At 46.0% G+C, this 12,459-nt stretch overlaps 1 protein-coding gene across 1 annotated transcript in view; it reads right to left on the reverse strand.

Moving 5' to 3' along the window:
* The window catches only part of LOC119962143 (contactin-associated protein-like 5), a 1,043,235-nt gene that overhangs the window by 452,480 nt on the left and 578,296 nt on the right, over window positions 1-12,459 (reverse strand). Inside the window, exons 9-11 of the mRNA XM_038790068.1 lie at window positions 7,587-7,736; window positions 5,345-5,519; window positions 3,406-3,512 (exon numbers count right to left, since the gene is read on the reverse strand). Of these exons, the coding sequence (XP_038645996.1) occupies window positions 3,406-3,512; window positions 5,345-5,519; window positions 7,587-7,736 (432 nt within the window). The remainder of the gene's footprint in view (window positions 1-3,405; window positions 3,513-5,344; window positions 5,520-7,586; window positions 7,737-12,459) is intronic.

Consider the following 12,459-nt stretch of genomic DNA (forward strand, 5'->3'; position numbering starts at 1 on the left):
TTAACTTTCACTGCTAAAGGTGCACTAGTAAGTGAGAGTTCTTTCAAAGGGGGAGAGTCGTGCCAGAGTTTATGCTTCGCCTGATGAAAAAGAGTTGAGATTCACTTGTGGTGCAGTCAACTTGCCCAAGCTAACATCGGACCTAAGCTGGCTTCTTAAATTCAAAGTCTTCCTCAAAACAATCACAAGTGCTGACATTTCTTGCTCTCTCACTCACAACATTGTTGCAGGAGAAGTATAAAGCTGTTGCTTCGCCTAACATTGGCATCCTTGTGATTGTTCTGATGAGTGCAAGGTGAAAAGCTTCAACAAAATGTCTTTTTTTTTTGCAATGCTCAAGTTCTGCAGCATCAAATGACTATTTCTGAAACAAACAACTTAGATATTTCAGACATAGCTTATCAGAGCCCTGGTTCCATTTGGTGCCAAGTCCAAACTACAGACACGTAAATTAGCTACAGTGCAGACAACACTTTTGCAGGTATAACATGTCTTGGTGGGGGTCACTGAAATTTATTTGGCATTGTTCTGCAGCCCTGAAGTTGAGGGAATGGGCACTCGGTGCCAATGCCGCCTCCTGCAGGTGGCACATGTGTCATACTTGGCCGGCTTGCTGCCATGGGCACCCAGAAGTCTATTCTTCTTTTGTTCAAATACAGCTAGGAGGTCAGAGTCAGAGAAGGGCCAGCTTTTGTTTCTGACTTGATGCTATGCCCTGTCATCTGGTCTGGTTGTTGGTGCTCCAAGATTGAATGCTTGATGTAAAAAGAGGTCACGCATATAGGAAATGTAAGACAGCCTGGAACCACAGGAAAGTCGATTAAGAAACCAACAGAAAAGGGTGTGACTAGATATGCTGATAAGGTTAAGACCTTGGGCAGTGTTGTAAACTGCCCGGATCCTATTGACTGCGGACAATAGGTTACCCCATGACAGCACGGTAGCATAGTGGTTAGCACAATTTCTTCACAGCTCCAGGGTCCCAGGTTCGATTCCCGACTTGGGTCACTGTCTGTGTGGAGTCTGCACATCCTCCCCATGTGTGCGTGGGTTTCCTCCGGGTGCTCCGGTTTCCTCCCACAGTCCAAAGATTAGGTGGATTGGCCATGCTAAATTGCCCTTAGTGTCCAAAATTGCCCTTAGTGTTGGGTGGGGTTACTGGGTTATGGGGACAGGGTGGAGGTGTGGGCTTGGGTAGGGTGCTCTTTCAAAGGAGCCGGTGCAGACTCGATGGACCGAATGGCCTCCTTCTGCACTGTAAATTCTATGACTCTTGGTGAATATGAGCTCCCACAATGCGGAGGGTGGGAGGCTGTATAAATAGGCCAGTGTGGTACCAGCTGGAGGAGGAAGCAATGGTGAATTACTGCTGCTATGTACATATTGTTGTCAATAAAGTTATTTCTGTCTGACTGTACAAACGCGTGCTGCATCCTTCATGGACCTCACAAAAGGCAGTTAAGGCAAGGCGCAGAAAAGTGTGAAAAGAAACTATAACCCGATGGTGGGTGTGTCCAGAATCAGGGATCACAGTCTGAGGATTCAGGGTAAACTATTTCGGACAGAGATGAGGAGACATTTCTTCACCCAAAGAGTGGTGAGCCTGTGGCATTCATTATCACAGGAAGTACTTGATGCTAAAACATTGAATATATTCAAGAGGTGGCTGGATATAGCACTTGGGGCGAATGGGATCAAAGGCTATGGGGAGAAAGCAGGATTGGGCTATCAGGTTGGATGACCATCCATGATCGTGATGAATGGCGGAGCAAGTTCGAAGGGCCAATAGGCCTCCTCCTGCTCCTATCGTCTACGTATCTATGTAACTTGAGTTGTAGAGCCTGAGACGGAACAAAACAGAATGCAAGGGTCACAACCTCAACCTGAGGGGCAACTTTTTTTTAACTTCTTCATTGTTCAAACACTACATTGGTTAAAAATTGGTTGAGTCCAATAAAGAATTGCTGGAAGCCATTGAATCCCTACAGTGCAGAAGGAGGCAATTTGGACCATCGAGTCTGCATTGACCCTCTGAAAGAGCATCCTGTCCAAGCCCACTACCCTGTCCTACAACTCCAAAACCTAACCTGCACATCCCTGGACACTAAGGGCCAATTTAGCACAGCCAATCCACCTAACCTACACATTTTGCACTGTGGGAGGAAACCGGAGCAGCTGGAGGAAGCCCCACACAGACATGGGGAGCAAGTGCAAACTCCACACAGTCACCCGAGCCCCTGGCGCTGTGCGTGCTAACCATTGTGCCCAATCAGATCAACCACGGTCGCAAAGAATGGCAGCGCAAGCCCGAGGGGCCAAATGGCCTTTCCCTGCTACTGTTTCTTACGTTCCTACCTCACAAAGAAGTCTATCATTAAATCAGTCAATGATAATAGTCTTGAAATGTTCAGTTGGTCCCCAGCCCAAATACTCTGGGCCTGTATCTTACGTTGACTGGTGTTCCAGGGTACTTTCCCACATATTAGACTATTGACATTTCAAGGTTGCAACTTCCAGATCTTTACTACCTTTTTTGTATATTAATGTTTCTGACATCACCCCGGAATGGGCTGCCTCTCATTTTAAGATTTTAGCCCCTGTTCTGGACTTCCCCACCCGAAAATTTTTTTTTTTTTCTACCCACTCCATGAATTCTTAAAAATCTCAATTTACCCATTATTAATGTCTCAGGGACACTGGGTCAAAGGAATGCTAACATCACCAAGGCAACAGGAGAGGTTACACCTTTAAGGCTCCACAGTGCAATCAGTGGCTGAGCTGGCATAAATTCACTACCCACTGGCTGAAGGAATTCTGGGTTGGAGGGAAACTTGCAGGTGGTGGTGTTTCCATGCATCCAATGCACTGGATACTGCAAAAACTATGGATGTAATATTGAAGACTTGTGCTCTAGAATCTGCCACATCCCTCGTCAAGCTATCGCAGTACAGCTACAGCATTTGCATTTACCCGGCTATGTGGAAAATTGCCAAAACGAGGTTGATGGCCATATGCAAGGGGAAACAGTACTGAAAATCCAACACAAGAGATTAAAACAAACTTGGTCTTGGTGGTGGTTGGGTAAGGGGGCAGGGGCTGAAGGTGGGTTGTTGAGGGGGGGGGGGGGCGTTGTTGGTAGCAGAGAGGAGGACTGAGAGCGAAATCTGAAATGTCACCAATCTGCTGAGATTTAAGAGTTCAATGCATTGTCTTTGAACTCCCAATGTCCAATACCACTCTGATTCAAGTGGCTGGGTGCACAACATTTGTCCCCGGCCTTCAAGGCAAAACCTACTGACTAAAATGCATTTTAAAATGCCTCCACCTCTCCCCAACCCCCAACATTGCAGCCTGTCTAGCTATGAGCAGTAACGTCATGGTGTAACATAGTTCAAGGTTACTCACAGTTATGGCAGGTGGCTCCTGTATAACCAGTCCCTGTGCAGTCGCAGTAAAAGGTGCTCCAGGATTGAGAGCATTCCCCGCCATGCTCACAGTAATTTGGTAAACACCTATCACACAAACAGGGACACAAAATGCTTTCCTCACTCAATAAATGAAACCCGGCTTCCAGTTGGTGAATCCACAGAATCAAATGCTTACGATTCATCATCAGTTGGCATTAAATGGAGAGTCTCATTCAAACAGAAAGCAATGTAGTTGATATACTGAACAGCATACGGATTCTGTCAAAAACGCTCTTGTACCATGCACATTGCTTTCCCTATTGAGCACTGTTAGAAGCCAGTTCAAAACTGGTCCAGGCATTAGCAATGGTCGTGCTGTTGCCTCTGCATCCGATGCTTGTGCGGGTTGAAGTAGGTATTGGAGGGCATGTGCAGAAGGCCCACTTACACCACTGACACTAGACTGAAGCTTATGTAATGATGTGAATCATTAGTGACCAGTATGGGTCAGGAAATGCAGGAGGGAGAGGTTAGCCGTACCCACTCAATCTAATGTTAAATAAAGCAAGGTGGCTTCCCAGGGGTTTCAATGAGGAGCAGCAATTTCTTTCCAGGAACTGAGCGGAGTCTGCACGTTCTCCCCGTGTGTGCGTGGGTTTCCTCCGGGTGCTCCGGTTTCCTCCCACAGTCCAAAGATGTTCAGGTTAGAGGGATTGACCATGCTAAACTGCCCCTTAGCGTCCAAAGATGAACAAGGTTGGTGGGGTTACGGGATTACAGGGATAGGCCAGGGGAGTAGGCCTAGGTAGGGTGGTCTTGGCAGGGCCAGTACAGACTTGATGGGAAGAATGGTCTCCTTTTTCTCTGTTGGGATTCCATGGGAACCTCTTGCTGAATATGTGCGACTGCCATTTTTAGTGGTATGCATTAACACCTATTTTGCTCTATTTTTTGCTCCATAACTGCTGCAATTAATTAAGTTGAAAATTAGTTTATTCCCCTTTCAAGCTCATTCAGTGCCCCTTTGAAATGTTACTCTTCTTGGTCCAAACATTTTAGCATCAGATAAAAGAGTTTGTTTTGTTGCCTTTTCCTCATTTGCATCAAATATTCTTCACATTAACCCCTCTATGTTACGAGAAAGAGCAGGGTGGATTGGCCAGGCTAAATTGTCCTTTAGTGTCCAAATGGTTAGGTAGGGTTACTGGGTTACAGGGATGGGGTGGAATCGTGGGCTTAAATAGGGTGCTCTTTCCAAGGGCCGGTGCAGACTCGATGAGCCGAATGGCCTCCTTCTGCACTGTAAATTATAATTTTAAAATGAGACTCTTTACAATAGCGAGCAGAGACAGAATGGGTCAAATGATCTGTGTGCACATACCAAAGTAACTCTAGTTTGGGGTCACCTGACTGTACATGTGGAGAAAAAAAATAAATCATATTGCAGAAAAATGATTCCTTATTTTCAAAGAAAGTTTTTGGTAGTACAGAGGTTAGACTGTTGTTTCATAGTGCTAGGGTCCCGGGTTCGATTCTCGGCTTGGGTCACTGTCTGTGTGGAGTCTGCATGTTCTCCCCGTGTCTGTGTGGGTTTCCTCCGGGTGCTCCGGTTTCCTCCCACAAATCCTGAAAGGCGTGCTTGTTAGGTGAATTGGACATTCTGAATTCTCCCTCTGTGTACCCGACCAAGGTGCCAGAGTGTGGCGACTAGGGGATTTTCACAGTAACTTCGTTGCAGTGTTAATGTAAGCCTACTTGTGGCATGAATAAAGATTATTATTATTAAAAGTCTGAAGTTATATCTTTGATATGCGGTGCGGAAACTCATAACGGACGCTTTGAGGGACTAAGCTGCTTTTGGATTAGGTTTGCATTAAAATGATAAAGAATGAAACTTTTAACGTATTTATCGAATGTGAAATAGGAAATGGGATTACCTGTCCATGATACCACACAAATCTAATTGTAGGTCGCTGAAGTTGCCTTGAAAGCCTTGTTGCACCAGGATGAGATTGGCTGGCTGGTTGTCTATTGAGAAAAGGCGCATGCAGCCTCGAAAGGTATGGATGGTGTTTGAACATCCAGCAGCATCAATAGCATGTCGAGGGCAGCCTTTGAAGCACAGCAGGTACAATATTGCTTAGAATAATAAGGCTGAGCAAGCATTAATTAAACATCAAGCTGAAAAGATGCACATTCATATTGAAGTGTTGAATCAACAATGATCTTACATATAAAATCAAAATCTCTCAATCCCTGAAGAAATTCAATAGAATGGCCCTCATTCCCTTAAACTTAGAAGAATTAGAAAGAATCTATTCGAAATGTATAAAGTTCTTCCAGTGCTTGACAGGTTGGATTGAGAAAGGCCATTCCTGCTGACAGGAGAGCCTAGAACTGGGGATCATAATCTCAGGATAAGGTGTTAGGCATTTCGGCATTGAATGAGGAGAATTTTTTTTCATTCATGTGAACCTTTGGAATTATCTAGCCCAGAGAACATGGGAGCTCAGTCTTTCAGTATATTCAAGACGGAGTTTGATAGATTTTCTGAAACTAAATGAATCAATATATGGGAATGGGGAAGAACAGTGAAGCTCGGTGGAAGATAAGTCATGATCTTATAGAATGGTGGAGCAGACTCAAGAGGCCAAAAGGCCTACAACTGCTCTTAATTTTCATATACCCTAGTCTTCACCATCAAGAGAAGGTGGCAAACTCTCATGGATTGTCAGGAGTCTCTATGAATTAATGATTAAGAACAAACATCATGAGAAAATTGTAGTGGAAAGATATATCAAATATGGGAGAGAAGGCTATTTGACTGATAGTCAAGAAACATCAAATTCATGGCAGCACGGTGGCATAGTGGTTAGCATTGCTGCCTCATGGTGCCGAGGTCCCAGGTTCGATCCCGGCTCTGGGTCACTCTCTGTGTGGAGTTTGCATATTCTTCCCGTGTTTGCGTGGGGTTCAGCCCCACAGCCCAAAAGATGTGCGGGTTAGATGGATTGGCCACACTAAACTGCCCCTTAATTAGAAAAAATTAATTAAAAAATTAAAAGAAACAAAGTGTGAGAATTTAATTGAAAACCCATGCACTTGTGCAAAGTTAAATTTGGACCTAAGGAGTTTAATCACATTCCAAATGGCTGTGGGAAAGATCGAGCTTCACCAGGAGGGGTGTCAGGTGGTGGAGCCTAGGGGCAGGCCAGCTGGAGGTCAAAAGTCTGCGAATTCGTCCAAGTAGAGTTAACATGCTCAATAAGACAATATGGCCATATTGGAGCAGAATTAGGCCACTCGGCCCATCGAGTCTGCTCCGCCATTCACTCATGACTGATATTTTCTCATCCCCATTCTCCTGCCTTTTCCCCATAACCCCTGAACCCCTTATTAATCAAGAACCTATCTAGCTCTGTCTTTTTTAAAATAAATTTAGATTAGCCAATTATTTTTTCCAATTAAGGGGCAATTTAGCGTGGCCAATCCACCTACTCTGCACATTTTTGGGTTGTGGGGGCGAAACCCACGCAGACACGGGGAGAATGTGCAAACTCCACACGGACAGTGACCCAGAGCCGGGATCGAACCTGGGACCTCAGCGCCGTGAGGCGGTTGTGCTAACCACTAGGCCACCGTGCTGCCCTCTGGCTCTGTCTTAAAGACACTCAGTGATTTGACCTCCACAGCCTTCTGTGGTAAAGAATTCCATAGATTCACCACCCTCAGGCTGAAGAAATTCCTCCTCATCTCAGTTTTAAATGATCGTCCCTTTAGTCTGAAATGGTTTTCTCTGGTTATAGTTTTTCCTACAAGTGGAAATATTCTCTCCACATCCACTCTATCCAGGCTTCACAGTATCCTGTAAGTTTCAATAAGATCCCCCCTCATCCTTCTAAACTCCAATGAGTACAGACCCAGAGTCCTCAACCGTTCCTCATACGACAAGTTCTTCATTTGAGGGGATAATTCTTGTGAACCTCCTCTGGACCCTTTCCAAGGCCAGCACCTTCTTCCTTGCCAAGACCATAACATTTTGTAATTAATTGCTCTGACGCACATCACTGAACTTCCGATTCAAAGCAAAGCAATCTCAGTACCGGATGGCATGTTACAATCCAACAGTGGGTCCACTGCTCAGTAAAAAGGTTGGTTCTGCCAATGAACAGGTCCCACCTCCAAAATAATAGCTGCTCCCCGAGGACATCCACATCTGCGTAGTCGCGTGAGCAGTCGAGGCTGCTTCGCCGTTCAACTTAATGCTGATACGATTCCGTCTGGCGCTCAAATTGATGGCATGCCACTGTCCATCGTTCAGATCGATACCTGTGAGAGGACAGCACAGGGGTTCAAATGTCTCCTTAAAAGAAGGCTGCCTGGTCTCTTGAAATGGGCAGAAGAATTCACAAATTACACAGTCTTAATGTTAATAATAATAGAAGAACTACAATCAGGACCAGAAGGGAAATGAAGAGTATTTTTTTATTCCACAGTGAGTTATGATCTGGAATTCACTGCTTGAAAGCCTTGTGGAAGAAATATTCAATTATAATTTTCAATTTGAAAAGGAAAATGATTGCAGGATGATTTAAAAAAAGCAGGGCTACAGGGAGGAGGACATGGGGAGCCGAGCTGGAACTAACTGGATAGCTCCTACAAAGCCTACATAGGCTCCATGGGATAGATGATTTCCAGAAACCCACCAGAGAGGACAACTAAATACCATTCCAGGGGTGGGGTCCCTGACTGACTTTTAAAATCTCCCCTTAGTCCTGGGAGGTGGTTGCATTGTTAATTGGCACATGGCAACCACTGCCCTTGTCAAAGATAAGCTACCTCACCAAACATTTTGAGCATTTGATTGGTGCAACGCTGTTGAAAATCGGGCAAAACATCTACCAGTGCAGGTAAAGCAGGCTGCAGGCGCTGGTTTAAATTGTGCGAGTGAGAATCAGTGACAATACAATCACCACTGACTGGAATCTCCGTCAGTTAGCAAAAAGATTTCCCCTTAAAAAGACACACACATGTCAAAATAAATTTAAAAGCTGACTTGGATTCACAATTTTAGCAGCCCCCAAAGGGATATAAGTAGGCCTTGTGTGGTAGCAACTGATGGCTATCGATGAGCTGGCAGCCTTTGTCCCATGCCAACCATTTTTGTTTGATGGAAGTTAATGCAAAAAAGGTCAGACGGGCTTCTGGATTCCTGTTACCTGCTTTGCACGGCCTCCCAAACTGAATTTCCACTCCGAAATATCAAAAATACCCTCAAAGTAAACTCCTAGGCTTATTGTTTGCACTGGATTTGCCTTATCCTCGGGAGGCAGAAGGGCAGGTAGATCTCTGAAGGCAGAGGGCAGCTTAATAGGCTGGTGAAAAAGGCATATGGGACACTCGCTTTTATCAGTCAGGACATAGAATACAAATCAGGGAGGTCATGTTGGCGTTGTGAAGAACTTTGGTGAGGCCACAGCTGGAGTAGTGTGTGCAATTCTGGTTACCACATTAAGGAAAAAAGAGTCATAGAGTCATAGGGGTTTACAGCATGGAAAAAGATCCTTCAGCCCAACTTGCCCATGCAGCCCAGTTTTTACCACTAAGCTGGTCCCAAATGCCCGCATTTGGCCCATATCCCTCGATACCCATCTTGCCCATATAACTGTCTCAATGCTTTTCAAAAGACAGAATTGTACCTGCCTCTACTACTGCCTTTGGCAGCTCGTTCCAGATGCTCACCACCCTCTGTGTGAAACAATTGCCCCTCTGGAGCCTTTTGTATCTCTCCCCGATCAACTTAAACCTATGCCCTCTAGTTTTAGACTCCCCTACCTTTGGGAAAAGATGTTGGCTATCGACCTTATCTATGCCCCTCATTATTTTATAGACCTCTACAAGTTCACCCTAAGCCTCCTACGCTCCAGAGGAAAAAATCCCAGTCTATCCAGCCTCTCCTTATAACTCAACCCATCAAGTCCCGGTCGCATCCCAGTAAATCTTTTCTGCACTCTTTCTACTTTAGGGTGCAGAGAAGCTTCACCAGAATGTTGCCTGGATGGAACATTTAAGTTATAAAGAGAGGTTGGATAGGCTTGGGTTGTTTTCCATGGAGCAGAGAAGACTGAGGGGTTACCTGATGGAGATGCACATGATTATGAGGGGCATGGACAGGGTGGTTCCTGATGTTGAAGGGTCAGTTACGAGGGGACACCAGTTCAAAGTGAGGGGTGGGAGATTTAGGGGGGATTTGAGCAAAAACATTTTTACCAGGGGTTGGTGACGATCTGGAATGCACTGCCTGGGAGGGTAGTAGAGGCGGGATGCCTCACAACCTTTAAAAAGTACCTTGGTGAGTACTTGGCATGCCATAACATTCAAGGCTATGGGCCAAATGATGGCAAGTGGGATTAGGTGGGCAGGTCAGGGCCTTTCATGCATCGGTGCAGACTTGATGAGCCGAAGGGCCTCTTCTGCACTGTAGTATTCTGTCAGTCTGTGATTCGATTCTCTCATGTGGCAAACCAGCCATACTCCTCATGTGCCAGCTGGAGATACTCTTGTCTCTGAGAGTTTTAAGGTGCACCTCGAGACTTGAGTAAGTAATGACAACTCAATACCACCATGTTCCACACGGGTCTCTTCCGCCGACACCAATCTTATTGGATTTCCAATGTTTTCTTTCAAACAAATTGCCCACTCATGTTTTTAACTTCTCAATGCTCCATGGTGAGATTAAAACTCGCTATCTGTCGATTATTACTCCAGTAATATAGGCACAACTTTTACGAATTGAATAAATCAGGAGGTTCGATTGTTGTTCAGTACAGGGAGAGTAGAGAGGTTGACAACTGAGTCTAAACGCACAACAAGGGAAGCTGATTCTCAGGGGAACCCAATGACTGCCAGAGGCTGAGGCAGACTGAGGGGCTTTTAGATCCACTTGCTTGTACCTGTTTTTAACAAAATGTATGCCAATAGGTATAAAAGTATGATTATTTGTTACATATACATATGTGTATATTACGATCTCTTTGGAGACAATGGGCGCGATTCTCTAGCCACGTTGCACGCAAGCGAGAGCATAACATGGCTGGGGAATCCCAGGAGAGGCATCCAGCAGGCCTCCCGACAGCCTCCGCGCCTCACGGTATTCACCAAAGTCCTGCAATTAGCCGGCGTCGAAACCCCGCCCCAAATGGATGTGGGCGAACGCCGCCCTGGGAAGTAAGTCAAAACCTACTTACAACCTACCTGCCTCCCTCGATTCCTGGCCTCCCCAGGGAGGCAACAACCGGGCGCCGATCAGTGCTGGTCCACACGGGGCGAGGCGAACGGCACCTAGTGGGTCTCCCGGGTCATCAGAGACCCATTGGTAGTCAGGGTAAGTGCAGGATAGCCTCCTGGCCCTACCCCTGGAAAGTGGGCACCTTGGCACCACCACCCTGGCACTGCCAAGGTGCCCGGATGACACTGCCAAGCTGGCAGGATCACTGCCCAGGTGCCAGGATGGCAGTGCATAGAACATAGAACATAGAACAGTACAGCACAGAACAGGCCCTTCGGCCCTCGATGTTGTGCCGAGCCATGATCACCCTACTCAAACCCACGTATCCACCCGATACCCGTAACCCAACAACCCCCTCCTTAACCTTACTTTTTAGGACACTACGGGCAATTTAGCATGGCCAATCCACCTAACCCGCACATCTTTGGACTGTGGGAGGAAACCGGAGCACCCGGAGGAAACCCATGCACACACGGGGAGGATGTGCAGACTCCGCACAGACAGTGACCCAGCCGGGAATCGAACCTGGGACCCTGGAGCTGTGAAGCATTTATGCTAACCACCATGCTACCATGCTGCCCGAAGGGTGCAAGGGTGCCTGAGTGCCAGGGTGGCACTGCCAAGGGCCAGGAGGTGAGGGGGGCCATGCCCATGAACTGAGACCGTGGGGATTTGAAGGGTGGGGAAGTGCGGATCAGGTAAGTAGGGGTCTTGGAGAGGTTGGAGGGATGACGAGTGGGGCCCTAGAAGGGAGGAAGTGCTATAAGGGTGCTTGTGGGGGTTAAAGAGTGGGGACCCCCAGAAACCTGAATCTTTAGGGGTTTGGGGTCGTGTCCATGTGTTTGGAAGTTGACATTGCCCATGGGGACACACTACCTCATTTAGAAATCAGGGCACCCTTTCAAAATTGCGGACCGATCTCGGAGTTCAGCTTCCCAGTGGTTAAAAAAAATTCTGAGGGCGGGATTCTCTGGCCTCGTCCGCCCGGCAACCGGAGAATCCCGCCCGAGGTGAATGGATTTCTCCATTGCCGCTGTCTTGCCCGTGGCGGTCTTGCGGCAGGTGGGGCGGAAGAATCAAGTCCGAAGTGTGGGTAAATCGGTGATAAACTCCCAGGACCCCAAAAAGTCACTAAGTGTCATTGAATAGCTGTGTGGGGAACTCGCCGGTAGGGCCGGCGGGAAACTCCCTGAAAAACCCGCCACAAATTAACTTGGAAATTTTTGGCGAGAATCGCGCTCAAATTATTTTTTTTAAGAAATTTGAATTCCCAGTGACCAACTCAAAGGACAACACAACAAGATTATAAATTTTACAGCTTTTACTGCCAAGAAAAGAACAACATTAATTAAACCCTACTTTGGTACGAAACTAATGTTTCAAACTATAAAAGCTTCCCTTCTCCTCTTCATTGTAAACATACCAATCACACAACAAGAATTGGTGGAACAGTAATGCTGGAGTTTTTACTTGAAGATTAGACAATGTGCAGTGTTATAAAGATGTATGATATAAAATATTAATTTATAATGCCATCGGCTTGGCATGTAAATGTATCAAACATTTTTTGAAAAGGATGTTTTTCCTAATCAAGGAACAGTGGCTCACAGTAGTTTCTCTGTTGCTTTTGTGAATGGCACAAGCTGTTTTTAAGTGTGTGTTGTTTTTGCATCAGTGAGTGGTTAGACATATTTGTACATTTCAAACCTTTTGTTAATCATTTTCCACACCTTTACCTGAATGAGTTTTAGCAATAAAACTAAG

Source organism: Scyliorhinus canicula, chromosome 2 (genome assembly GCF_902713615.1).
Source record: "Scyliorhinus canicula chromosome 2, sScyCan1.1, whole genome shotgun sequence".
NCBI lineage: Eukaryota > Metazoa > Chordata > Chondrichthyes > Carcharhiniformes > Scyliorhinidae > Scyliorhinus > Scyliorhinus canicula.